We start from the raw sequence: 27,931 nt of genomic DNA on the forward strand, positions 1-27,931 counted from the left end.
CATTTAAAACTTAAATGTTATGTGTTATCTGTTAATTTCGGTTGGTGACCCTTTACAACTATTGTGGAAATCTGGGTTTTGCCCTCACATGAGAGCCAGGACGATCTTACCGGTTCGTACCCTACGGATGGGAATGCTTGACTGCAGCTACGTTAGGAGGATCTCACGGGGCGCGTGGAGATCACTCAGGGTGTATAGTTTTTTGGTAGGATGATCAGATTAGGTTGATGTATAGGGACTAGACGTCCTTCTTTTTGGGTTGCAGTATTTTAATTTGGAAAACTGTACTTATACTAATATTGTCCGTTTGACATCTTTTTGAATGGGTTCCATGTACCATTTGTTGTTGTGTAAATGCTTTGAATTTATATTTGGAGAAACTTTTCCGCTGCTTGTAAATTATAATGACTCAATTATTTATCCAAAGGCATTTCCTCGTTTATTTCTCTATTTTAGTTAAATTTCTTTTGAAAAAAAAATAAACCCTCGCTTTGAAAAACCGGGCGTTACAAGTGCGCCATTGACTTCGAGGTTTCCAAAACATCCTAAAGAGAACTTGTTAGTCTTTCTATTAGCATCAAATAATCATAGATTGATTAAGGAGATTTGAACCTAAATCTTATAGGGATATATATGTTTTGGAATTTTATTGTGCAAGTTGTTGCAGCTTCCCCCAATAAGACCTAACACTTATGCATTGCATGAATCAACTTATTTACTTCCAGAGAGTTGATGAATCGATTCATACATCAATAGAATCGATGCACCCATCTCAAACATCCTTAATTGATTTCAGGATCTTTTTAATTCGATTGACATGCATACAAGTCGATTTATGATGTTAAAAATTATTTTAAAAATATTTTTAATGCATTGAAAATCTTTCAAACATGATACTAACTTGTACCTAAAGTTATGCATTGTAAAATCATCTAGTTAGAATCAACAAAGACACAAAATCATCTAGTTAGAATCGAGTTTTGACATAAATTAAAATACTAAGTCTATCATGAGAAAACTTGCACTCACATCTTAAATCACCATTTGATACCCAAATTGTTTCTTTACTTTTAACTCTAACCTAATTCATAACATGTAAATAGAGTCATAATTATTATACATTGGCTCAAATTCAATTAAGATAAAGTATATATTAAATTAAAATGTATTGTGAATTATTGTGATTTTAAAAAACTAAAAAGTGTAAAAAAATCGGCGTAAAAGTAAACAAAAAAGAAATAATGATTTGTTTGTAAAAAATCGGCGTAAAAACACAAAATAAACGTAATTTGTTTGTAAATACTTGACGAAAAGATTGAAACAAATAATCAAATCAATCTCACTGTCGTGACACATTCTTCTTAGAAGAAGAAAAGATGGGAAATGGTAAAAAGACGTTATCCAGTTCATGATGTTCAAGGCAAAGTATTTAAGGGTAGAAGTAGAACCAACGATTAAAAAATAAAGTAAAATACAACATTATGCTATATATCACCTATGTCTAATTATTTTGGCACTAGGAACTATGATCTCTAATTTATTCTTCGTATAACAATTAGAAACCATTTACCGTAAGAATGTGATAAGGTATCCTCATTTCAGAATATCTTTAGTTAAGCACAAATTGATTAGAACTATCTAAATTCGAAACCTAACCGAAATAATCATTGGCCTTGCTATGTTTTCATCTTAGTTGATCTCCAAATTATCAGAACCTTTTCCTTAAGAACCGGAGGGTAAAAACTAAAAATAAAAGCTATCTCAATTCCATCTCTGAATCCATATAGTTTATTGTTAACAACTGAATCTATTCATTTTTACAAGTCTTCCTTTATAACACTTGAGTCAGTAGAAGTTTGACATATAATATATGTAAAAGGAATGCTATAGCAAACAATGAAGACAAAAACAAGATTTTCAAATAAAATTTCACAAACAACAATTGTAACAACTCTTTTAATGATAGTAGTTCGGAAAAACAAACTGCACCTGCTCTAATAGTTAGGAATTCATGATCAAATTATAATAGACTTATTTTAGAATCAACTCTTAAATATTTTCTGTTTCTATGATTCAAGATTTCTAACAAAGAATCATCCGAGAACTTCCATCAAGAACTAACTGAATATATCTGATGTAATGACAAAACAAATTAAGGTGCAGTCGTTTACCATCCCCCTACGTCCTCCATATGCATTCGATAATATATTCAAGTGACTGAGATTAAAAGATAATTTCAAAAGTTAGATCTATAAATGTCTCTATATGTAAAATGGAAACCATAGAAAACTAATCAACAAGATTATTTTTACACATGTAAGAAACAATGATCTTGTTATTTTACACTAGCACACTGATAATGGAAAAGATAATTCCAGAATTTAAAGGCACATAAACATGACTATGCCAAGCTGCGTGAAAACCACTGGTGTTAGTCACCACATAGGCCTTCATGCACCTCTAAATAGCAGGCTCTTATTTTTATGAACATAATCGACATAACATAAGAATATCCTCTAAAATAGAACTTAATTTTTAACACAAACACATGATAGAGACAAAAACTACCTTTCATTCTCACTTTGAAGTTGACAATTGCGCTATAAATGGGTTGAAATGTGACACATTATGACAATGAAACCAAATAAAACAGAAAAAGAAAAAGAAATAACATTCCTTACAGAGTGAAACAGGAGTAGAGTTATAAAACAAAACATTAATTCAGAAGTGAGTCACCTCAAATGTTTTCCAAGAAAACTAATTGAACACATCAAGCCCATACATTTCTTTTACAAAACTAGTACTATAACTGAAGAAATTGTAGCTCCAATATCGCTTTCTTCCTACCATTCTACCATGTACCTTCAATAGTGCTTGAAGCTAGAGATGCATATCTAAATTTTGAATAGGACTTAATTAGACAGCACAGTGAAATTAGAAAGAAAGAAAAAAAAAAAGACAAAAACACAAAGGAAAACATGAATGCATAATTCTCAAAAGTGCAGCCGTTTCCCTTTGTGAAGAAAGAAAAAAGCTTCAACCATTATGCCATGAATACAAGCATGTATCACAGGTAACACACACAAATTTTATAGCAACATCATTATAAGGTATAGAAATAAAACAATTCTCAATTACAGATTCAGTATGGATGCACTTGAACTGGTGTAAAAAAATTCAGAAGACTATCTATCCAATATATATTAATTAGCAAAAACATGTCAATGCAAAAATAATGAGTTATAAACAAGGTAATAGAAAAATCCAGTTTATTCTACACACTAAATGAAAGGAAGTGTTGAAGCAAATGAAATCAATACAAGTTTGAATAAATAAAATACTTCTGTTTATCTTAAACCTGTCTATCTATAGAACTATATATTAATGAATCTGTCCAATTATATTAACAATAGCCAACAGATAATCACTCGACAATACAATCAAACCAAAGTTATCATAAGTAAAATAATCAAACAAGGTATTAAACCACATACATGAAGTAACATAAAAATTCAAACAAAATCATAAGAGAAACTTACTTTCAACAAGGTGAAACCAAACTTTCAACAAATTGATTGGCAAGATACCAATATATGTTATTGGTAATTCTAGTTTCATATACTCTATTATGTCTCTTATTGTAGCGAATAACTTGTTCTTGATTTCTGGCCAATATCAATGTATCACCATTCTCAAAAACATGTAATGGATAAAACTGACTATGCCAAGCGCAACTATAGACGCGATGTACATTTTGATGATTAAAATTAAGGAACTTGGTCCAAGACTCTTCAATTCCAAATTGTCTCATCTGCCATATAACAAAATCATTTCCCTTGGTATAATAAGAAAAACAAAGACAATCCATCAACACAGAAACAATTGGCATAACAGGTGACACTTCATCCAAACCTCGAGGGAGAAGCCATTGTGTGTTTGTCTCCGTCCCCAAATCTAGCGAGACAATCACATATTGATCAACATTAAGAATAAGATCCTTCCAATGATAGCAACTAGAATCGACGAAATCGTTAGGGCGAAGTGCAACCCAAACAAGACTATTACTTAAATAGACACAATTCTTATGACAGATACTGCTATAAAAATAAGGATCAGTAGGAAAACATTGAATATTTCTCCAAACATTATCGCCGAAACTGAAAACTCTGACTTCATTGGGACGGAAGGCCACTACCTTAAATCTATGGGTTAAATTATCATAACCAAATGAAAATTTGAAATTTGGAGGACTAACAGGATCAGTAAAAGAGCCTAGTGTTTGAGAGAGTGACCTGGTGGCAGGGTTCCATAAATAGAAAAAGAAGTTAACCTGAGAACTAATAAGGCAAATCAATCCATTGCAGGAGCCAATAATCCGGTGAGAGTTCTTGTCCATCAGCAATTGGCAATTAGGATCATGATTATCAAGGGTGACACGGTGAGTCTTGAGTAAATGGCGCATGGGGAAGAGATTGAATAGGGTATAGCGTGAGTATAATGTGAGGTAAGGGTTTCGTGAAGATCTTTTGAGGTGCATTTTGATGAAGAAGGGTTCGGAGAAGAGTGAGTACCAGGATTTGCATACACACTTGAGTTGCATAAGAGATTTAACCGTAAGCATTGCTAGGACTTCGGTGATGAGATCATCGTTGATTTCACTAAGCGGCATAACTGGAGAGATACTCATCGGAAGCAGAGTGTTGGAGTTGAAATTGAAATTGAAATTGAAACTTGAACCCTATAAAACGCATATATATATAACAATCTCCTTATCGCACTTCCCGCCGCTCTTCTGTCTTTTCTGTTATCAGACTTCTCTCTTTTTTCTTTTTTAATTCTAATCTATACATATACTTCATAATTTTTATTAGATTTATAATTTTTTTATATCTTCTAGATTTCATTACAATTTATGGTATTTACAAATATTAAAATAAACGTAAGCAAATTGATGTAAACTGTTAGCTAAAAAAATAAAACAAGTTGGGTAATTATTATTAATAGTAGCGATATTAATAATTATTTTAGATTGAGATTTGTATTATGTCTTTTGACATTATAAAATTTAATTATTACTGCTAAATCTATATCTCTTGGACAATTCAAAAACAGTTGAAGATAAAATAACTTTTCTAGGAAGAGATAAAAATATAAATAATACTTTTTTTTTGAAGTAACATATGTAGAACGATAATTACAAGAAATTAGAGTTTGAATTGTGTTTTTTAATTAAAAAACTTTTTCGCGTAGCTATACTAAAGTAAAGAAAGTAGTGCAGGTGAAAGAAAACAGAGCACGGAGATACATGATTTATCATAATTCACCAACAACACAGTAATCCCTTCAACCTAAACAAATTTCATCCACTAGTTCACCACAAAATAAGACTTACACTTGAACACCAACTACTCACGCAGATTGTGTTCAATCTGTTCAACCTTCTAACCTAGTATAATCAAGTTGTTCAGGAAGGTAGCCACTACTAAGTTAAGTTACAAACAAATGGGTTTGGGGTTTTTCTGAACTAGCTCTCGCATAAAGTGTTTACAAATTTGCTACTTCAGAACTTCTCTTAGCATTAACGTGAAACAAAATTATATTGACAATGTGCATATGTGCTTATTGCTTTCGTTTCTTGATTGAGGGAAACACGTCTTTTATAGAGAATTATTAAGGTTTATGTTTCTTGATTGCAAGAAATCAACATAATTCATGAAGTTTCGTATTGAATCTTTGTGGAATTGATTTGTTATAAAAACTTTCCTAAAACTGATCTTGCAATGATTCAGCATATCTTGTTTAAAACAATTGGAAAGCAGAGGATAGGATGGTCAGAACATGTCTTAAGATCTTTAGACATGTAGCAAGTTCAGGATGTTTATTAGATGATGTTCAATTCCTTTGTCTTCTTTGGAGTGTGATTTTTTTAGAGCGTTAACTTTCTTAGATGATACATGATAACATAGAGTCAGACGATCAGACGCTTGATGTGATTATCAAAGACAAATGTAATTACTTGCTTGTCAAGCTTATCAGAGGCAGACAGACAGACACTTATTGGATTCATTAGAGGCAGACAAACATACACTTGTTGGATTCATCAGAAGTAGACGACACATAACACATGTTGAATTCATCAGAGGTAGACGATACAAAACACATGTTGAATTCATTAGAAGTAGACGATACATAACACATGTTGAATTTGTGAGAGGTAGTTTAACTACAACATTGCTTGCATTTCTAGAGGCAACCGAGACACAATGTCGCTAACATCCCATAGTAAACCGAAGCTTGCTTGCTTTTTTCCAGAGTTAGAAGAAGTTTATAATAACAAAGGCGAGTGTCACCAGTTTTGGATTGTAGAGCAGAAGTGATGCCTTGGTTTCTTTTGTCTTCCTCCAATCATCAGATGATACAATAAGAACCTATTAAACAAGCACTTAATTTATAACCAGCACATTTAATCAAAATGTTAGTGCGTTAAATTGTTTCCACAAATTTTTTTGTTATCATCAAAACAAGTGATGAGCATATTTCTTCAAACTAACATGGTTCCAATAATTTTCCCCTTTTTGATGATGACAAACATCTATTTTTCTGAACAATTTATTTAAAGGATAAAATGAACAAAGAGATAATAGTGATAACATGTTACAACAAAACTCCCCTTAGAATATGGATGTTTAATTCATAAGGTGAAATATATTCTAACAGAGTATTAATGTGCATTAAGAAATGTAGTTCACAAAAAAATAATTCATTACTTACGATTTCTCAAAAATTACACGTTCTCCCCATTTTTTCATCAAAGAAAAATAGAGGAGTTGGATTAGTGAGTCTAGCTAGGATCAAACTAAGGGTATTTTGAATATCCTCTTGATTCTTGGCAGTCTTCTTCATAAATGCCCCAACCTTAGCTGCCATACGATCAAAATATTCTTTCTTAACAACCTGATATGACTCCAACACAGGGCCAGAAGGAGATGCAGAGAGGCTTACATAAGTTGCATGTCCTAAAGCAACAACAAGAGAAACATCTAGAGTGTGAATCTCAATATGTGGGATGAACACAAGAAGCTGCAATGGTGCGACTAGAGCAACCACTAAAGGTTCTAGAAGGATATCACTAGAATGAGATGGGGCATCTTTGGATGAGCATAATGAAGCGGTTGTTAGGAGCTTTTTGGATCGATTAATCTTGGCTTTCTCAAGTTTTACCATCCTTAAATAAATGATTTCAACTATTTGTTTCAAAGTTGTAGAGTTCTGGGAAGCCAATTGCAATCCATGATCCCTATTGTCCTAAATTCATTTTGTGACAAAGGAGATGACTTTTAAAACATCATTAGATCTAGACTTTGAGCATTTTTATTTTGGGTGGAAGAGATTTTGATAATAAGGGAGGTAAGGAAGGTTTGGAGGTCTAGGAAGCCAAATGGAACAAAATGGGTGGAGAGGGTGGTTGCCAAAGGGATGGGGGGTAGCAGAGTCAAAGAGGAAGAGAAGAAAGGGAAATATAGAGGAGTAATCTGATGATGTATCAAAGACTAGGTCGATAAGAGTTGGCATAATAGGCACAACTTATTGGGGAGAGGAGGTGGCGAGATAGGGTCAGGTACTAGGGTGGAAGAGGGAGAAGGTGGTGGTAAAGTTGTGGAAGGGGTAGGCGTATAAGCTGAAGTGCTAGGCTTGTGAAGGAAGATATGGATTTTGTATTCGAGTGAAGCAAAGTGCTAAGCCATGATAGCTTCAAACATATCATATGAGGTATTAGAGTCATAAGTGGGATGGGTGATGGGTGCAGGGTCAGACGAAGGACGAACAATGTTCGTTGGTTGAGGAGAAGGAAAAAAAAAGGGTTGGTATATGGTGAAGGATGGTGAGAGGAATATATGGCTCAGAGTTTGAATGTACCTTATGTTTCTACCTCTAAAGATGGGTTGTCGTGTCTGTTAGAACCAAGTTGGTTTTCCACTTATAGTTCTGATGTAAACAAAAGTATTTTATGAGAACAATGAATTTGGATTAATGGCTTCATTAAGTATGCAAAAATTGGAAGAAGAAAATCATAGGAAGGTACTAGATGAAGCAACTAGAGGAAAGTCATCAGAGGAAGTGACAAGAGGATGAGATCAGAGGAACACAAAGTATACGTGTCTGCCTCTAAAAATATCGTTCCTCTAAAGGTTACGAAGATTGCCTTTGATGTTTGGGTTTGAAGTCTGGGTGTGAAGATTGAGTCAGATAACTGGATCTGAAGACTGCCTCTAAAGAGTTCATATTAAGGTATAATTAACTCTAAAGAGATTGTTCAAATCATAAATTCAAATCTCAAAATCCGTTGATCAAAATGGTGCAATACACTCCAAATGTTGCCTCTGATATGAAATCTCTAATGCTGCACTGAATATGAAGTTTCAACAAGGTTATTTGCCCAATGCCACTAATTATAAGTCATGCAATTATGCATCTGACTATCGTTATTCAAGAAACACAACATCTAACTCCAACAAGAAAGACAATGCCTTTGATGGAAAGTCAACAACTTAAATTGAAAGAATTAAGTATGAAAAGAAGACTTACCCGAATTAAAAACATATTAAGATGCATGAACAATCCAAATCCATTCCAGCTCAAATCAAACAAGAGTATGAAAGAATATTCGTGTTTTTGAAGACAATCTATAATAAGATTTGATTCATATTTATAATTGAAGAAAATATTTGATCAATTTGAAAAGAAGATGTGGTCAAGATTTGAAGATGTGATCAAGACCTTATCAACAAAAAGATATAAATTATGACAGTGTACTTTTCAATTTGTTGAAGTTGTGTACAACAGGTAAAAGTACTTGGACCATAAGAATAAAAGTGGTAGGATGAGGTTTTTCTTCTACTAAACATATAACATATATTTGTTAGAATGCATAATCATGGGTGCATTTTTGATATAGTCTACCTCTACGAGAATGAAGTAGGCTGCTTAGTAGAGTTCAAAGACTTGACTTCTAAATTATCGTGAACAAATATGAGACACAAGACCTTATTAAATGTGTCATTTTTATAATTCAATCAATGGTACCAAAATTTCATATGTGAGTGATATAAGCTTGTTCTAATAAATAATTGGTTCAAAACTTGTTTACCAATCTATTCAGGATGAGTGAAAGCATCAGTTACTCAGTAATGGTTCAAATCGTAAAACACATTTATTTAAAACCATGATATTTTTGGAATAATGGATTTAGTTATATTTTGAAAATAGTGGGGAATCATGAGAAATATTTCTAAAATATACAATTTAAAAGTCACGCTACGGTAATGTTTATATACCTCTAACAATGGTCATTGACAAATATGCGCAGACTAAAAATTAATTTACATGATTCGAACCACGGTTCATTCAACAAAAAGTTGTAATGATTGACCAATAAACAAAGACAACTCATGTGTTGGATCAAAGTTACGTTGTTGGATCAAATGAGATATAGTGTCATTTAGTTGATTGTTCATTCAACCTTCTATGATTTAATTGATCAAATAGTAGAAAATAAATTTTTACATATTTCAAAAGTATTTTACCTTTGCACATTAGACTCATGCTTACAAATTATGACAAAATAATCATTAAATTATCATAATTAAAACTAAAAATATAGAAGAAAAAAAATGTAATATAATAACATTTTATACATTATATTTTTATGGGTTTGGTTACTACACTAACCTATTTTGACCATAGTCTAATCTAATAAACAGTTTATATTGCTTAAAAATGGCCATTGATAGTGTTGAATTTGATTTCTTGAATTGATAATTAATATATGTTATAATTTTCTTTTAAGCCAAAGAATGGTGTCGATGGTATTACTGGCATCGGTCATTTCGGTTGAAACCACTAGTTCATATATATTTTTATAAAAATAAAGGGAAAAAAATACAAAAAGAGGTAAGGGCTCAACAAGGAAACTCAAACACATCAAGAAAAAACATTCTATCGGACAAAATTTTAGTTGGAAATACAAAAATTAACCAATAAATTAGTGCATGAATTTACGACAAACAAAAAAATTAGTGTATGAATTTTACTCTCATAAAATATGCGAATACTCATTTGAGAGGTAAGATGAAAACAATTTTTTTTACTTTTTAAGTCTTCAAAAGATAAATTGAAAGTTAAAAATAATTAAATTATGATTAAACTCAGATAATGTGATATTCATCCTTTGTATGTAGAATCATTGAACTTTTATGATTTTAAGATCCATGAGATGTTTTACCATATCATCTCAAACGATTTATAGATAAAAATAACATATTTTTATATCGAAATATAAGACTCTATTTATTATTAACATCAATCATTCAATTAAAATAAAATACACTTTTAAATTGTCATTAATTAAGTTGCTCAAAATAATTATCTTCGATTATATTTCACAAGTGAGCAATTCAATAATAATAGTAGGCAATATAGGATTTAATAATAATCACAATCTAAAATATATAATATCCGATACAAGAATCGACCAAATTGAATCTAAAATGATTTCACAATATAAATTTTTTAATATAATATATTTTCATTAGTGTTACAATAGTAAATTCATAAAGAATATTTCAGATTCAAATAATTTGAATATTTTATTTAAGAGTGTATGATTCTCACATTAATTAATCATCGAATATTTATAGATTACATAGAATAAATTAAATATCATAAATAAAGAATATAATTTTAAAATAAATCAATTTTTTGTGGACTGATAACATTCTGAGTATACATGAAATCATAATTTTATTATAAAATAAAATAGAATATTAAATTGATTTATTATATAATAAAGTAAAATAAAATAAATTCCTTAGTGATATATTAGTTATGATAATGAGGTATTTTCAAAAGTCACAAAAAGAGTAAGGAATTTCCCCTATAATATTGGACAAGAAATTTTGAGATTATAGTATTTAAAAAAAATTAAAATTACTCTCAGATAAACTAATTAAATCATTTTAGGTGCCCAAATTTTTTAAAAAATATACCAAAATAATCTTAACATTTAATAATTATTATTTGGTAAAAAAATGGATTTATAGATTTAATGGGCAAAGATATAGACAGGGTCAAACCGATAAAAAAAAAATACTATTCCTCTATAAAAAAAAAATCTAATATAAAAAAAGTAATCTAGGAGATTTTAAGATGCCTTAAACTTTTTTTAAAAAAGTTTAATTTTCGTATATTTTCAGTATAAAAATATTTACATGGTCAACATATTACAACTAATCAAATAATCAATATGTAATTTTAAAAATAATTACAATTAAAATTGTTCTGGTACAAATTTAAGGGTTGACTCAAACTCAATATCACCTTCTTTATTATAAGTCTCATGCTATCACATATAAATATGTCTAATTCTAAAACTCCCACTCACATCAAGTAATATTCTAATTATTTTATCATTGGAGTGTTTGCAACTACGTATTAAAAGTCTCACATTAAATGAAATAAAACATAAAATGTATCAGTGGTGAGTAGGGATGGGAATAGGCTAGGCCGTCCGACAGGGGCCTATGGCCTGGCCTACTTATGGTCTGGCCTATTTAATAAAAAGACCAGGCTCGGGCAATTTTTAAAGCCTATTTATTTAAATAGGTTAGACTCAGGCTTATAAAGAAGCCTATTAGGCCTGACAGGCCGGCCTATATATATTTAATTATTTATTAATGTTATTTTTTATTATTATATTAATAATATTATTTCCTATTTTAAATTTTATCAATTAGACAATCACTCAGTAGTCATTCCATATTCGATAGCCATTCCATATTTGGTAGTCGTTCCATATTCGGTAGCCATTCAATTAGTCAATAACTCAGTAGTCCTTCCATATTTGTTTGAGAGGTAATAATTGGTACATTTGTTTCAAAAAAAAAATATCTATTCTTTGAAACCAAGAATTATGTTTTAGGGTTTAAAGGATGTTTGTTTCAGATTTTTTAAAAACTATTTTGTTAGAAAAATTATTTTTTGTTTAATATATATAGATATGTACATTGATATTGGTATGTGGAGAACATTTAAATATTTTAATATGAATAAGGCTTTTAAATAGGCTTCCAGGCCAGGCCGAAAAAAAAGCCTATGATAGGCCGTAGGCCAGGCTTAGGCCTAAAAAATTAATCGTAGGCCAGGCTCAGGCCTTGCAAAGCCTGGCCTGGCCTGGCCTATTCCCACCCCTAGTGGTGAGTAGTTTCCACCCTACAAGTTAGTTTTGTAAGGATGAGTGAGGCACAATATAAAACCTAAGATGGTATATAAGAATCTACCGATCGGGCCATCAACCATTTATATACACACAACAAGCCAAATAATGTTGGGCGTGAGGGAGTGTATTAGGAAAAGTTCAAGTCTCACATGGATTAGAGATAAAGCTCTATAATAGTTTATAAATAGTGACATCCTTCACCTTAAAAGTCTGTTTTGTAAGGTTGAGTTATGTCCAATATAAAACCTAAGATGGTATTAGAGTTTATCTAAGATTCATTGGGTCGCATGCTATCAAGTTACCAGGTAATGTTCAAATGTCAAATCCTAGACGTGAGAGGGTGTTAAGAGTCTCACATTGGATGAAATAAGGGTGAGTAGTCATCACCCTACAAGTCGGTTTTGTAAGATGAGTTAGACCTAATATAAAACCTAAGAATATGATGCACAATCGGAAGCTATATCTGACGTAGATTCTAAACAAATGCTACCGTACGAAAAATATTTTGTTTCACCTATCATAAACTATTGTGAGATCTTTTTTTTTCTCGAACCTTCATAAACCTGAGTTTGAAAACAAATAAGAAATAAATGTTTTTAATAATCAAATAATCTATTACGATGGATTGAAATTATACAAACTTTATACACTAACTTTCCATATGAATCAAATCCTTAACAAGGAGAATTGTACCTCTAAATACGAAAGCTAGTGAAACCTTGCCCACATATGTTTTACAACTAATTAAGGCCTGAAAATATTATATTATTAAGCAACTTAATACAAAATTAACTTGTTTTGTACTTCAAACCATGTGATAATAAATATCTTCCATATGCTTGTCCCCTTATATACATCTTACAATTAATACAAATATAAATGAATTAATCGTACTCTACAGCAACAAACTTATCATATTTTCATCATTGCCATGGTTCATAAAAAAAATCACATCATCTTTCTATTTTTAGCCACATTGAACATTTTCTTGAAAACATCAAATGCTGCCTCAATTAATGTGGTTAGCTTTGGTGCAAAATCTGATGGCAAACAAGATTCAAGCATACCTTTTCTAAGAGCATGGTCTTCAGCATGCAAATCAAATGAAGCATCCACAATTTATGTTCCTGTAGGAAGTTTTTTGTTAAAACAAGTGACATTTTGGGGTCCTTGCATTAACAAGATTGATTTTAAAATTGATGGTAGTATTGTTGCACCTTCAAATTATGGGTCACTAGGTAATTCAGGATATTGGATCTTGTTTATGAAAGTTAATTGGGTTTCAATTTTTGGTGGAACTATTGATGGAAAGGGTGCTGGCTATTGGCGTTGTAGAAAAGCTGGAAAGAGATGTCCTAATGGAGCAAGGGTATGTGTATCCATGTTTTTTTATCATGTATATATAGATTAAATAACATACGTGCGGTCTCTTAACTTAATTTCAGTTAACGTTTTATATTTTTATTTTTTTTTTCTTTCGATTTGGTCCTTTATTTTATTTTAAGAGACAATTTGATATTTTATATTTTAAAATATCAACAATATTATCATTTTTTTTACAAAAATTCATCAAAATTTTAAAATAAAACCTATAAAATTAATTAACAACTTCAATATAATGCAAATTTCATCGAATTCATAATTTTAATCTTTAAATAAACTCATATTTTCATTATTTATTTGATGAATTTGATGTTGTGGGAGATAAAAAAATGAGTTTATTTGAATATTTGAGTTATGCATTTAATGAAATTTGCATTATATTGAAGATGATAATTAATTTTATGGGTTTTGTTTGAAAATTTTGATGAATTTTTTGAATTTTTGTAAAAAAAAAAAGGATAACATTGTTGATATTTTAAAAAATAAAAGATCAAATAGTCACTTAAAAATTAAAATAAATGACCAAATTAGAAGAAAAAAAAAGAAGATAAAAGACTAAAACACTAACAAAAATAAAGTTAAGGGACCGAGATAATTATTTAGCATATATATATATAAATATTTTTGAATTTTAACTAAATTCATATATAGGTTAGATGAATTCAATTTTCTAAACTATGTGTAACTGAAAATAAAAAGAATATAACATATAAAATTGGCAAAATTGTTAAAATAATCACAAAATCTGATCTTTAAAATTATAGTTGTGAAATTTAATCTATAAAGAAATTTCAAACTAATCTCAAAATAGGATTTGAAATGATATTAAAAGTCTTTTTGCGATATAAATTTTTTATAGTATTTAATCAAGAATTTTTTCGTAATTTAAATAAATTTTGTAGTATTCAATTAGGATAATAAAAAAAAATTAGTATTCAATCAGATTCTTTTATAATATATCAAAATTCTTATTATTCAAAAAAACTCTAAAATTTCGATGCATTGTATTATGGAGTCTTAGTGGCAACATTTGATGTTTCAAAGAAGATTTCCAATAGAGACATATCATCTTTCAAGTAAGAAAATAGTATTTAATTAATTATATACTACTACGTGAGATTTTTTTGTGAATTCTCAAATTTTATTTCTTTAATTTGTATACGATCTCCATCTTATTCTTCCTCTCTCTCCCTTCCTTTTTCTCCTCCTCTCTCGTTATTTCTTTTTTTTTTCATTTGTTACATCTTTCTCCCATCTATGTATTTCCTCCCTCTATCACGTGTAATACAGTTGTTTCTCACTTCTTTTTATTTCTACAAAATTTGTAGCTATTATTTTTCTATATTGTTCGTCCAACATCATTTTCTTTTAACGAATCACCACAAAAATAATATTAAAGAATCAAAATAATATTTTATTTTTAATTTCTTTAAAATAAATACAATAATAATTCATAAAGTTAATGTCTTTTTTTTATAGATTTAAATAATGAAATTCATATAAATTTTATTTTTATTATAATATTTACTATTCACCGACGACTCAATGTGTTACCAATGGAAGGATGTGTTGAATAAATCCATACAAGTTAAAATTACATTTTTTATTTTCAACAAAAAAAAATTACATTTTTTGTCATTCCACATTAATTTTTATCGTTATTTCTTTAATATATGTTTATACAGAATCTTGTAATTTTTGAATGTTTGTTAAAAAAATTAGTGGTTATATGAGATCTTATAAATATACATGATTCACTATAAAGCTCTCTAAATTAAATATTCTTGCCTGTACACATCACTCATTACAATCCAAACTATAAAACCTATTTAAAAAATCTTATAAATCATTATATTCTTACATTGTCTTTCAAAATATACAAAGTTCGTAAATGTAGTCTTTCAAAATCTTAATATAATACATGACTAAATTTGATTATTCTAAAAATATTAGTGTGAACGAGAATTTTCAATATATCATTATTTGATTATACTAACAACTGATGTAATTGAAATTGTGGGAAAATGCAGTCTATATCGTTCAGTTGGTCGAACAACATTGTAGTTAGTGGATTAACATCACTAAATAGCAAGGAAATACACATTGCAGTGGACCATTGCAAAAATGTTGTGATAAAAGATGTGAAAATAAGAGCTCCAAGTAGGAGCCCCAACACAGATGGAATAAATGTGCAATTTTCAACACAAGTTACAATAAGTCATGCTACCATAATGACTGGTGATGATTGCATATCCATTAATCAAGGTACTACTCATGTGTGGATTCAGCGCATTGCTTGTGGCCCTGGTCATGGCATTAGGTAATTCGATCATTTTTACTTAAATTATATTTTTAAATATTCGTTATTTTTTATTTCATTTTTCTTCTTCTTTGGCTTCGAGGTTAATTATATTGTCTATCTCGAATAAAATTATCATGAACATGTAACGTGCATTAAAGAATTAATAATTGTGATAAACTGATAATTAGATTAGCTTAGGACTGACCCAACAATACCATGTCTGAAGCAAATTATGCGGCGAGAGTTTCTTTTAAGCTAACTGAACAAAAAAAATCAGAATTTTTTTAAGCCTAATTAATTTTTGAGCAAAAGGTCCGAGATAAATTAATCTTAAACAAGTAAACGACTTATGCTAGTTTCTGATAAAAATAAGTCGGAAGACGAATAAAAGGTGTAGAAATGAATATCCTTACAATACAAAATTACATATTATTTTGTGTTTCCGTTTTTAAATTACGATTTTCTTCTTTTTTACCATTATTTCTTGTTTTTTATCACATAATTCAGTTACAGTTCAAAAACAAATAAATAATTGATTTGAAAAATAATTTCATTGAAGGACTAATCTATTCTAATTTATTTTTGTTAATGATTAAATTTTTTATTTTTATTTTTTATTTTTTATCATAGACTAATTTTATCTTACATGTTTTCTCGAGAAAAAATATCCCTTTACTTTTAATTTTTACTTCAAAAATTAATAAAATATCAAAATTTATTTTTAGTAAATAAAAATCAAAAGTTTTTCTAAATCTTATCAGTAGTTTAATGAAGAAAACAAATAGTTAAGGCCCAAACGAGAACTTCGGCCACATCTCCTTTGGGCTGCTAAGAAATAATTCTAAGTGTGTTTGTTATAGATTAAAAATTTATTTTATTTTTGTATTTATAAAAATAATTTTTATAAATATTTATTTAAAAATAGTAAAAAGTGTATCAAATTCATTTGTTATAAATAAAAAATAGTAATTTGTTATATAAAAAAAATCTCTTTTAAAAAAGTTATAACAAAATTTGTTTATTTGTTATAGATTAAAAATTTGTTTTATCATTGTATTTTTAAAAATAATTTCTTTGGAAATTTACTTAAAAATAGTGTTAGGTATGTCAAATTCATTTGTTACAAATTAAAAAAAAAAATAACATAATCAAAATTACATTTTTTTAAAGGTATTTCTCCAAAATGATTCATATTTTAATCTCAAGGATTTTTTTATCTTTGAACCTTTTCTAAAAGATTCATATTAAAAGCTCCTAAACTTTGATCAATTTTTGAAATGTATATTAATTCTTCTATTTTACATGCAGCATTGGAAGTTTGGGTGCCTATTCAAATGAGGCCGGAGTTGAAAACGTGACAGTGACTGATTCGGTGTTTACTAAAACAGAAAATGGTGTTAGAATAAAATCATGGGCAAAACCAAGCAATGGATATGCAAGAAACATTGAATTCAGAAACCTTATCATGCAAAATGTTTACAATCCCATCATTATTGATCAAAGATATTGCACCAAAAGGGAATGTCCTCACAAGGTATCTTTTCTATGATGATAAAATAAATTATTGTTTGATTTAGAATAAACATTTTATCATTTAGCTAGATGCACATTTTTTTCATGTAAATTAGAATTAATTGTAAAAATATTTGAAAACAGAGTTCTGGAGTGAAGATAAGCAGTGTATCATATGAACACATAAAGGGGACTTCAGCAAGTCCAGTAGCTATCAAATTTGATTGCAGCCAAAGCAATCCATGTTGGGGTCTCAAACTACAAGACATAAACCTCGTTTACCCAAAAGGATCCCAAACTTCATCTTGTACAAATGCTGGAGGAAGTATTAGTGGAGTGGTCAATCCAAAAAGTTGTCTTTAAAAGAAAAATAGTTTATCATAAAAGTACTTGTACTTGCATTTGATATTTGTTAGAATTACTTAAATATCCTATTACTTGAATTATTGAATTTATTGTGTTTGGAATATTTATTCTCTATATCACTATTGTATCTATTGTTTCTATTTTCATGAATACTATTATGTTGTCAAAGGAGCTAGGAAGCAATTTTAATTTTTAATAAAAGGGGTAAAACCCCATAAAAGAAAGTAGAAACCTCTACGAAAAATGGTACAAAACAGCATCAGCCAATAAAGCATTAGAGATAAAGGGAGAGGAGAAAATTAAAATTCCTAAAACTATTGTCCAAACTCAGCTCATATTTTTCTAGGCCATCTGCAACTGGTTGACTTTCATATAGACATTGGTCCATTGAATGGTATCTAAATCATCATAGATATCACATATATTTTCTAGAAGTGTCCTATCAATATGGGTGTTATTTTTAGACCCGTTAATTTGATAAATTCAATAATTATTTATCAAAGATATTTAAAGGATACAATTTTTATAGTAATTAAGGTTTCAAAAAATAAAATCTCCAAAGCTAAAACGTCCCTAAAATTTTGTAGATTAAATAGAATTTATAAACTACTTTTTTAAATTTATTTTTTGATAATTTTTTTAACCCCAACCATAAAAAATCCACAAGCAATCTAGGAAGCTAACTTTATACATTATAGATGTGATCGTTATGTTGAATTTATTATGTTAATAGTAATGTTGTTTTCAAAGTGAGAGTGTAATAATATATTAATATTTTTTATGCAGATGAGTTATAGTGCTTAATAATTCTTTCAACTATTAATCAGGGATATAATATATTAATGATTAAACACACAATTTTATATAAATTTAAAATTTGTAATTATTACTTAAATTTTTTTTTAAAATTTATTATACGTTCATTTGAAATTATTTAGTAAAATATCAAATAATTTTAAAATTTTATAAAAATTTATGAAATTGATTTACTTAATAAGAACTTTTGATTTGATGGTTGGCTTTGAGAAATTTGTCGTTGATATTGAGATATTAAATGAAATATCTAACCACATAATAACTCCTAGCATTAACGGATTCATACATATTTTTTTATCGTTGATATTTTTTTATTGTAAAAAGAGGAGAAATGAATTATCCATGCACATTTAAAAAATAAAACAAATGTAAGACCAAAGGACATACACATGAAGAGACATAAACATATAGTCTTTTTCAGGTACAACTAATGAGTAAGACCACCAAAGCAATCCTTTTAATTAGGTTTTTAAAAAATAAATTTTTTATTTAATAAATTGGCATCTTGCAAAATAAAACCTTTACTTGATAAAAATGTTTATATTCTAATATTTTTAAAACTAAAATTAATAAATTTTATCTAACATTACCATTATCACAATAAATATTAAATTTGACTTTATTTGTAATAATAATCACCAATTGTGTAGAATATGATAATTAATTCATACATTTTAATAAAACAGAATAAGTCATTAAAAATCTTACAATGTACAAACAACAAAATAAATTATAACTAAAAATTAACAACAAAATAAATTATAACTAAAAATTTATAGCACACAATCATCTTTAAAGTACCAAGATTACATCACATACTACTTTATAAACAACATGTATCTACTAAGTGTTATCCTTTGAATCTGGTTTCAACCTTACTTCTTTTCCTCTGCTATAATACATAAGAAAGTAAGGTTGAGAAAATAATCTCAGCGAGCTATTAAAAAGGGGAGGGGCAATTTGAAATAGTTTTCTCAAAAACAATGAAAGTTTATCATAAATATGATATGCTTTATCTTAGCCATATGCCAAATATTTAGAATCTTTTATTTCTTTCTTTCAGTAGGAAAAATGCATTCTCTCTTTTCCTTTATAAGAAAAAGCACCTCCAATCACCCAGTTGTGGCTAATTCAAATGGTTGGAGTCTTTTGCATGGTCTGAACATGACCCCAATTGGCATCCCAATTGTTTTACCTTTACCCATTGTTTCATGCCTAAAACAAAGTTAAAATGTCCCACCATTTATACTTGACTATGTCTTGCATATGCAATGCATAATGGACATCATGTATGCAATGCACAATGTATATCATGGATGCAATGCACATTTCATCACCAGTCAAATGGAAGTTTAATTCATACAACAATGTAATTTTGTAACTAAACTTATAACTAGAATTTTAATCATTCATGAGAGGACGTATTAATTAAGTGATCGTTTAATTAGAAGCAATTATTATTTCATGCATTATGATCAGGGAACTTGGATTAGAGGCAACATGATCAAAAGCACACTCTGATCAAAGGCTGCATGACCAGAGGCATACTTTGGTCAGAGGCAGCATGATCAGAGGAAACTTGGATATGAGACATCGTGATTAGAGGAAATTAGGATATGAGGCAGCAAGATCATAGGTAAACTCTGATAAGAGGAAACTTGGATCATAGGCAACATGATCAGAGGTAGACTCTGGTCAGAGGTAGACTCTGATCAGAGGTAGAATGATTAAAGGAAACTTGGATCAGAGGCAACATGACCAGAGGCAACATGATTAGAGAAAACTTGTATCAGAGACAACTAAAGGTACAAACACGAGAAGGGGGTTGAATTGTGTATGCCAAAGTTGATAACTTTTTTTGATGAAGGTTGGTTGGTTTTTATCAATTACTTAGATGAGAAACAATCAGATTCAGAAGCAGCAAACAATGAAAGCATAAATAATTTGACACATATATTTATCCTGGTTCACCACTAACTTGACTACATCCAGTCCCCTCATTCAGAAGGTTTTAATCCACTAATTCAAATCCCTTAAATTACAAAGCACTTGACCCTCCAAGCCAGTCTTCCCAAACAACCTGACAACCACTACAAGAAAAGATTCATATACCTACGGAAAATTACCCACGTATGTCAGTTAGTGGATAAATTATATAATATCTATAGAAAAACCGTGAGTAAATTTGTTATTAAGTAATTTAATTTTTTTTAATTGGTTTCCACGGTTTGTCCGTAGGTAAAATAAAAAAAACCCGTGCGTAAAATTAAAAAAAAAGAAACTCAACTTGAAGTTGCCAAAATTTAATCGTATTTTTTGTTACCACTGATTATCCGTAGGTAATATCCGTGGGTAAATTGAAAATATAGTTTTGTATATTACTTTGTTTTTTTAAAAAAAAGTTAAGGCATTTGTTAGAAGGCATTTCTGGGTTCAGTAAGCAAACAAAACCCTTCGCAAATTTGAGTCCAGTAAGCAAACCCTTCAACGAGTTCAGTAAGCAAACAAAACCATTCGCAATCAAACCCTTCGCAATCAAACCCTTCAACGCCGTTCAAACGTCGTTCGCCGTTCAAACGTCGTTCGCCGTTCAAACCCTTCGCCCTTCAATGTCATTCAACGCCGTTCGTCGTTCATCGTTCGTGTTCGCCGTTTGTGTTCGCCCTCTCTACCCTCTTTGCCATCTCTGTCGTTCGTGTTCGCCCTCTCTTCCACTTCAAATCAACGTCGTTCTCCCTCTCTGCCGGTACCGTTTTTATTTTGCTTGGATTCTAATTTTGTTTTGCTTGGAATCTGATTTTGTTTTGCTTGGAATCTGATTTTGTTTTGCTTGGAGTCTGATTTTGTTTTGCTTGGAATCTGATTTTGTTTTGCTTGGAATCTGATTTTCTTTTGCTTGGATATTGTTTGCTTGGATATTTTTGCTCCCAAATTAGCCGGTTCTGACAGGCTCCCAAATCAGCCGGTTCTGTTTTCAAAACATAGGCATAAAGTGGTCATGTAAGGGTGTGATTATATCTATTTCAAAATAAACAACCAGATTTGGAGCCTTTAATGGACACAGATTGGATTGATCCAACACCACCTATATTGCTGATTAACACTAGTTCAAAGTAGTCCCTCCCATTCACACTGAACCTAGCCCCTCCATGCTTTTTGCAAGGAACCCTGCCAAAAATACAATCAAAACATTTTAATTGTCACAACAATATAATTAACATGTCATTGCTCTAACACAATGAATGAGTTTAAGTGTATAATAAGCTCTAATTATCAATAGATCGAGAATACTGAATTCAAATCATGACTAAAACAATGTTTAGTTGGACTTTACTTAACTTTTAGCCGAACTCTAGATTAACAAGATGCGTTTTCTTGATAAATCAGAGAGTTAATATAAAAAACATGTCATTGATTAAAGACATGTCTAATATCTAACAAATATAAGTGTTTGATCCCAACTTATGATATAGTTACATTAAATTTCTTCCATTTTTTAAATTATGTCTAGTTAGTGCTGACATTATTATTACTGAAAGATATAGTACAAATTCATTAAAATTCTAACCTTTGGAATAAAACGGGGATGATCCCACCTCTGTAGATTCCAATCTTTTCCCAAGCAGGTTAAGCCATATCAAAATGCTTGAGAGGTGGGTTGCACCATCCTCCATCGTTGTTTGGAAGATCATAATTAGGAGGACATAAATTAGTGGCAGTTATGGTAATAGATCTTCCTATTATACACCATCTTGGATCTGTTTTATAATCACAAATGATTTTATAGCACTCCCCACATGAAGCTCCATCATTAAACAAATTGGTGCTCCAATTTTAATGTGCCAAGTGGGTAGTAGTAGTAAAGGTGGGAAAATTAGTTGAACACGTGTCTGAATATCTGCAGCTTGAAATAGATAGCTTACTTTTAAGGAGTTTGTGTAGTATTATACATCACGTTCATGTGTTATTTATTTTATCTTCTCCTTTATTATGAATCTTTTATGCACATGAATGGAATGAGAGCTGATTGGAATTGGTTGCAATTGGTTGGAATGTGTTCTTATTTGTTCTTATTTGTTGCAAAAGGAATGTTAAGTTAGTTTGACAATTTTACAGCAATAACTTGTTATAGTTAGTTTGACAATTTAAGTTAGTTTGACAATGAGAGCTAAATTATCTGCAACTAATTTTACAGCAAATATCTGCATAACTATTTATAGTTAGTTTGACAATTAGTTTATGTTTGGAGAACATTATTTTCAATTTGAACTTTGAGTAATAACTTGTTTGAGGTTTGTATAGGTATCCTATTTGATATGTAAAATTACATTCTGTTCACAGTTTCATCGCTCCTCATTTATTTGTTTGTCCTTCAAAATATGGATGGCTACCATCCATATCGTAGTTGGGTATATGATAAACTTTATGTTCAACGAAGGGGGTTGAAACCAGCCTTCGCAAAAGGTGTTGAAGAGTTTATAACGAAGGCAATAAGTCGAAATCAATTTGTAAAAGATGGTGGCATCAGATGTCCTTGTCACAATTGCATGTGTAGCGGTATATTGTCTGCAAGTGAAGTCAAACTTCACTTGTATAGGTTTGGGTTCCAACCAAATTATTGGTATTGGACTGAGCATTGTGAAGAAGCCCCACATATTGACACAGAAAATATTCCAAGTAGTAGTGGAAATATTGATAACGATGATCTGTTTACGTTAATGCAACATATGGTCGATGATGCATTTGGTCCTACGTATGACTTCCAAAATATGGGTGATGAAGGCAACGAGGAAGATAATAATGAAGAGCCCCCAAATGATGATGCTCAAGACTTTTATGATTTGTTAACTGCTGCAAACAAACCCTTGTATGAGGGGGCTTCTGATTCAAAACTTTCAATATGCGTGAAACTTTTAGCTTGCAAATCAAATTGGAATGTTCCACAAAAATGTCTTGATTTCTTTGCAAGCATGCTTGTAGATGTGTGTCCTTTTAAGGATTCACTTCCAAAAAAATTTACCAAGCGAAAAAATTGGTGACAATGCTAGGATTGAAGTTTGAGAAAATTGATTGTTGTGTTAAAGGGTGCATGTTGTACTACAAAGACAACAGTGCAGATATAGAGTGTAGGTTTTGCCATGAACCTCGATATGTTCCTCGTAAGCCTGGGATAGGTAACCATAAAGACATTCTAGTTAAGAGGATGTTCTATATGTCGATTACTCCAAGGTTAAAAAGATTGTATGCATCAACAGAAACTGTTGCCTAAGTGAGATGGCATCAACATAATAGATCGAGTTCAGGCAGTTTACGTCATCCATCAGATGGGGAAGCTTGGAACCGTTTTGATGCAAAGTATCCAAACTTCGCAAATGAACCAAGAAATGTAAGGCTTGGTTTATGTTCTGATGGCTTCACGCCATACATTCAGGCCTCTTCAACCCCATATTCTTGTTGGCCTGTTGTTGTGACCCCGTATAATCTCCCGCCCGAAATGTGCATGACTAAACCATTCATGTTTTTGACTTGTCTCATACAAAGACCATCTAACCCAAAAGCAAACATTGATGTATATTTACAACCGTTAATAGATGAGATTAAACAGTTGTGGAGTGAAGGGGCTTTGACTTATGATATATCCATGAAACAAAATTTTGTAATGAGGGCAACCTTAATGTGGACAATTAACGATTTTCCTGCTTATGGCATGTTATCTGGATGGAGTACCCAAGGTAAGTTGGCATGTCTGGTGTGTATGGATGGAAATAAGGCTTTTACCTTAAAATACGGTGGCAAAAATTCATGGTTTGATTGTCACCGTCGTTTCTTACCTCATAATCATGCATTTAGAAGAAGTAAAAAAGGGTTCATTAAAAATAGGGTTGTGAAAGATGAACCTCCTCCAATATTGACCGGTGAAGAAATTTGGGGTTGGTTTGACAATATTCCAAGAGTGATAGATAATGCACATTCTAAATTGTCGGGATATGGAGTTAGCCATAATTGGACTAAACGAAGCATATTTTGGGATCTTCCATACTGGAAAGATAATTTATTAAGGCATAATTTAGATGTCATGCATATAGAAAAAAACTTCTTTGATAATGTGTTTAACGCTGTCATGAATGTTAAGAACAAGACTAAGGACAATGAAAAAGCACGAATGGACTTGGCCATCATTTGCCAACGTAGCGACTTGGAGTTGGTTCCACATAACAATGGAAAAATGACAAAACCTAAGGAAAATTATTGTCTTACTTCTAATGAGGCAAAGAATGTTTGTAAATGGATAAAGGAGCTTAAGATGCCAGATGGGTATGCTTCTAACTTGGCAAGATGTGCAGATGTTAATAAAGGACAAATGAATGGGATGAAAAGCCACGATTGTCACGTATTTATGGAGTGTTTGCTTCCATTTGCATTTAGTTCACTGCCTGACCATGTGTGGAAACCATTAACAGAATTAAGTCAATTCTTTAAAGGCTTGTGCAGCAATACCTTAAGACACGATGAATTGGTCAAATTGGGTGAAAATATTCCATTCATCATATGCAAACTTGAAAGAATCTTTCCACCAGGATTATTTGATTCAATGGAACATCTTCTAATTCACCTACCATATGAGGCAAAACTTGGTGGTCCAGTTCAATATCGATGGATGTATCCATTTGAAAGGTATTTTATATTCACCATTAAGGATTTCATTTTTTGTTCAAGATATTTTCACATTTATTAAGTTATTGCTCTCACTTTTCCAAAATGATGGGTGATTTTAAGCGCATAGTGAAAAACAAGGCTAGAATGGAAGGATCAATATGTATGTCATACTTACATCGAGAGACAACATATTTTTGTTCCCACTATTTCAAAACAATCTCTTTGTTTGATAGAAGCCAGCATAATGAAGGTGCAAAATTAAATGATGCTGTCACGACAACACTATCAATTAGCAATCAATTAGGACGTCTGCGTATGTAAGTGATTTATTGAAGTTTGATGCAAATAAATTAGAACTTCTCACCTAACTATTGTGAATATCATGTTTGTATAGGCCAGTGACAAGGAAAATGGTGTGACTGACCCTAACTTGTTATCATTAGCTTGGGGTCCTGACTCAATAGTCAAAACATGGCACAAGTATTACATTAATGGGTACAAATTTCACACAAAAGCTCGGTCTCAGGGTAAGAAAACCATAAATAGTGGAGTTTATGTGAAAGGGGTTACTGGAGGAGGGGAAGATGATTTCTATGGAGTCATCCAACATATCTTCGAGTTGGAGTATTACAAATTGCCTCACAAGGTAGCCTTGTTTTATTGCCAATGGTTTGATCCTAGACGAAATAGAGGAACCAAAGTTCATCCGCAGTATGATATTGTAGATATCAAGATGAATCGGAAATATGATCTTTATGATCCCTTCATAATTGCACAAAAAGCTAGACAAGTGTATTATGTACCTTATCCTGAAATGTGAACTAATATGCGTCACTAGTCTGCCGTTATCAAAACAAAGCCTATGGGTCATGTAGAGGTGGACGGAGTCGGTGAGGACATGCCATATCAAGATGAAGATATGGCACATGTTGAACAATTAACTGAAATTGAAGAAATTGTTGGCTTGCACGATGAAACACATAGCGATGAAGAAGTCAATGTAAAGTTTGCTCTAAATATTCCAATTGATAATGATATGGATGATGAAGATGGGGATGATTCTTCAATTGACGTTTGAATTTTTTGTAAGTATAAATAGTAGTTGATTATTTGTTTAAATCTTCATATTCTACCTTTTTATATATTAGTTTTACATCTTGAATTGTTGATTGTTTGTTTGAATTGTGTTTGTGCTAATTGTTTTTATTCATCTTATTCTTTATAGATGACTTCAAAAGAAAAGATTAGACTCAAGCTTCCATTCAAGAAAAATTGCATCATTTTACCGCATAAGGTAACTCAAGCAGCTCAACAGGTACAAGCAACAGTTGATCAATTGCCACTAGATGTCAATGCCACTACACCAACCTCACACTATGTGCGGCATCCCACCCAACAACTTGTTCAACCTCTTACCCAACAAGCTGCAGTGCTTCCAATCCAACCTAATAAGGTGCATGGTACTGAACCAATTATAGTGATGATGCCCACACTGAGTTTTGTCCCAGAAGACAACATTTCCCCGATTGCTGATCATTCACCGTCACAACCATTAACATCTGTTGCCTCACGACATACTTCAATTTCAGCTAACCCACCACTTTCAACACATGTTGCTATTGGTAATAAGACTTAATGGTCACGATGCTCTAATTCTAGTCATGGGGTTGTGCCTGATGGGAGAACAATGATATGGCCGGATGGTCGAGGGTATGTAACAAATTATGATTAACTTTTCATTACTACATGAGGATTAGGGTACGTTTCAAGTTATTTATAGAAATGTGATGTTTTTTAAAAAATTGTTTACAGGTGGTTACCGTGTAGGGTGGCCTCGAGAGCCCTCACCTCAGTCATTACATCACAATATGTTGATCCATATCCTAGCTAGAGAGCAATCCCAAAATTAACTTTGGAACGTTGGTTCGAAAAATTTGGTGTAAGATTAAGTTATATATCTTGTTAATGAGTTCAACTAATGTGTGGATACTAATTAATATATTATAACTTATTTGTAATGTAATATTGCAGGAAAAAGTTGCTTGGTTGCCTGAGCACAATTTTCAAATTAAGAATATCTTCAATACAAAAGGATCAATGCGTCTTTCTGATATGTTGATGCAAGCGAGAAAGAAGCGCAAGTGTCCAACTTGGATGGGAGAAAGTGTTTGGAATGATCTTGAGAAGATATGGATGGATCCGTCGTATAAGGAGATATCAAATCGAGCTAAGAAAAATTGTGCTTCTTCTAAAGGAGGAGCTGTCCATACAGGTGGATCTATATCCATTGCTGAACATACCATTCGGATGGTACGCTTTCTATGTCAAAGTCTTCATTGTATAACGATTTAATGTTTGACTCCAGGACATGTCTACTATTTGCTATTTTTATTGATTTGTTGTGTTGCTGTTTCAAAATGCAGAGTTATTTTGCTAAAATATTTTGTTGTTTTTCTTTTCTGGCGAAATTTGACTCTCATTTTGTTCACGGTTCTGTTGTTGTTTATTTTTTGTAAGGCTGAAGAGTTAGGTAGAGACCCCACATTGGATGAGGTCTTTTTAAAAACTCACACTAAGAAGAAGGACAACTCTTGGGTTGATGAAAGAGCAAAAAAAAACAT

The 27,931-nt window shown here is 31.0% G+C and overlaps 3 protein-coding genes across 4 annotated transcripts; 2 read left to right on the forward strand and 1 right to left on the reverse strand.

The window, feature by feature from the left end:
• Positions 1 to 1,964: 1,964 nt before the first annotated feature.
• LOC101503993 (F-box/kelch-repeat protein At3g23880-like) lies at positions 1,965 to 4,818 on the reverse strand. Of its 2 annotated transcripts, none has more exons than XM_027334415.2 (2): positions 3,540 to 4,818; positions 1,965 to 2,217 (listed from the first exon to the last, which is right to left on the reverse strand). In XM_027334415.2, the coding sequence occupies exon 1, from the start codon at positions 4,685 to 4,687 to the stop codon at positions 3,542 to 3,544; it is 1,146 nt and encodes a 381-aa protein (XP_027190216.1). In that variant the 5' UTR covers positions 4,688 to 4,818; the 3' UTR covers positions 1,965 to 2,217; positions 3,540 to 3,541. The 2 variants fall into 2 exon arrangements, with proteins under 2 accessions (XP_027190216.1, XP_004488266.1); XM_004488209.4 differs by lacking the exon at positions 1,965 to 2,217 and adding an exon at positions 2,555 to 2,894.
• Positions 4,819 to 13,168: 8,350 nt separating this feature from the next.
• LOC101503664 (polygalacturonase) lies at positions 13,169 to 17,959 on the forward strand. The gene is made up of 4 exons (XM_004488208.4): positions 13,169 to 13,643; positions 15,688 to 15,977; positions 17,268 to 17,493; positions 17,616 to 17,959. Exons 1-4 carry the CDS (start codon positions 13,206 to 13,208, stop codon positions 17,832 to 17,834), a joined length of 1,173 nt encoding a protein of 390 aa, XP_004488265.1. The 5' UTR covers positions 13,169 to 13,205; the 3' UTR covers positions 17,835 to 17,959.
• A 5,735-nt stretch (positions 17,960 to 23,694) lies between these two features.
• LOC140918668 (uncharacterized) lies at positions 23,695 to 26,130 on the forward strand. Its single transcript, XM_073363339.1, has 4 exons — positions 23,695 to 23,827; positions 23,957 to 25,328; positions 25,544 to 25,627; positions 25,710 to 26,130. The coding sequence occupies exons 1-4, from the start codon at positions 23,695 to 23,697 to the stop codon at positions 26,128 to 26,130; spliced, it is 2,010 nt and encodes a 669-aa protein (XP_073219440.1).
• The last annotated feature ends 1,801 nt before the right edge of the window (positions 26,131 to 27,931 follow it).

The sequence above is a fragment of the Cicer arietinum genome, chromosome 1 (assembly GCF_000331145.2).
Source record: "Cicer arietinum cultivar CDC Frontier isolate Library 1 chromosome 1, Cicar.CDCFrontier_v2.0, whole genome shotgun sequence".
In the NCBI taxonomy this organism is placed as follows: domain Eukaryota; kingdom Viridiplantae; phylum Streptophyta; class Magnoliopsida; order Fabales; family Fabaceae; genus Cicer; species Cicer arietinum.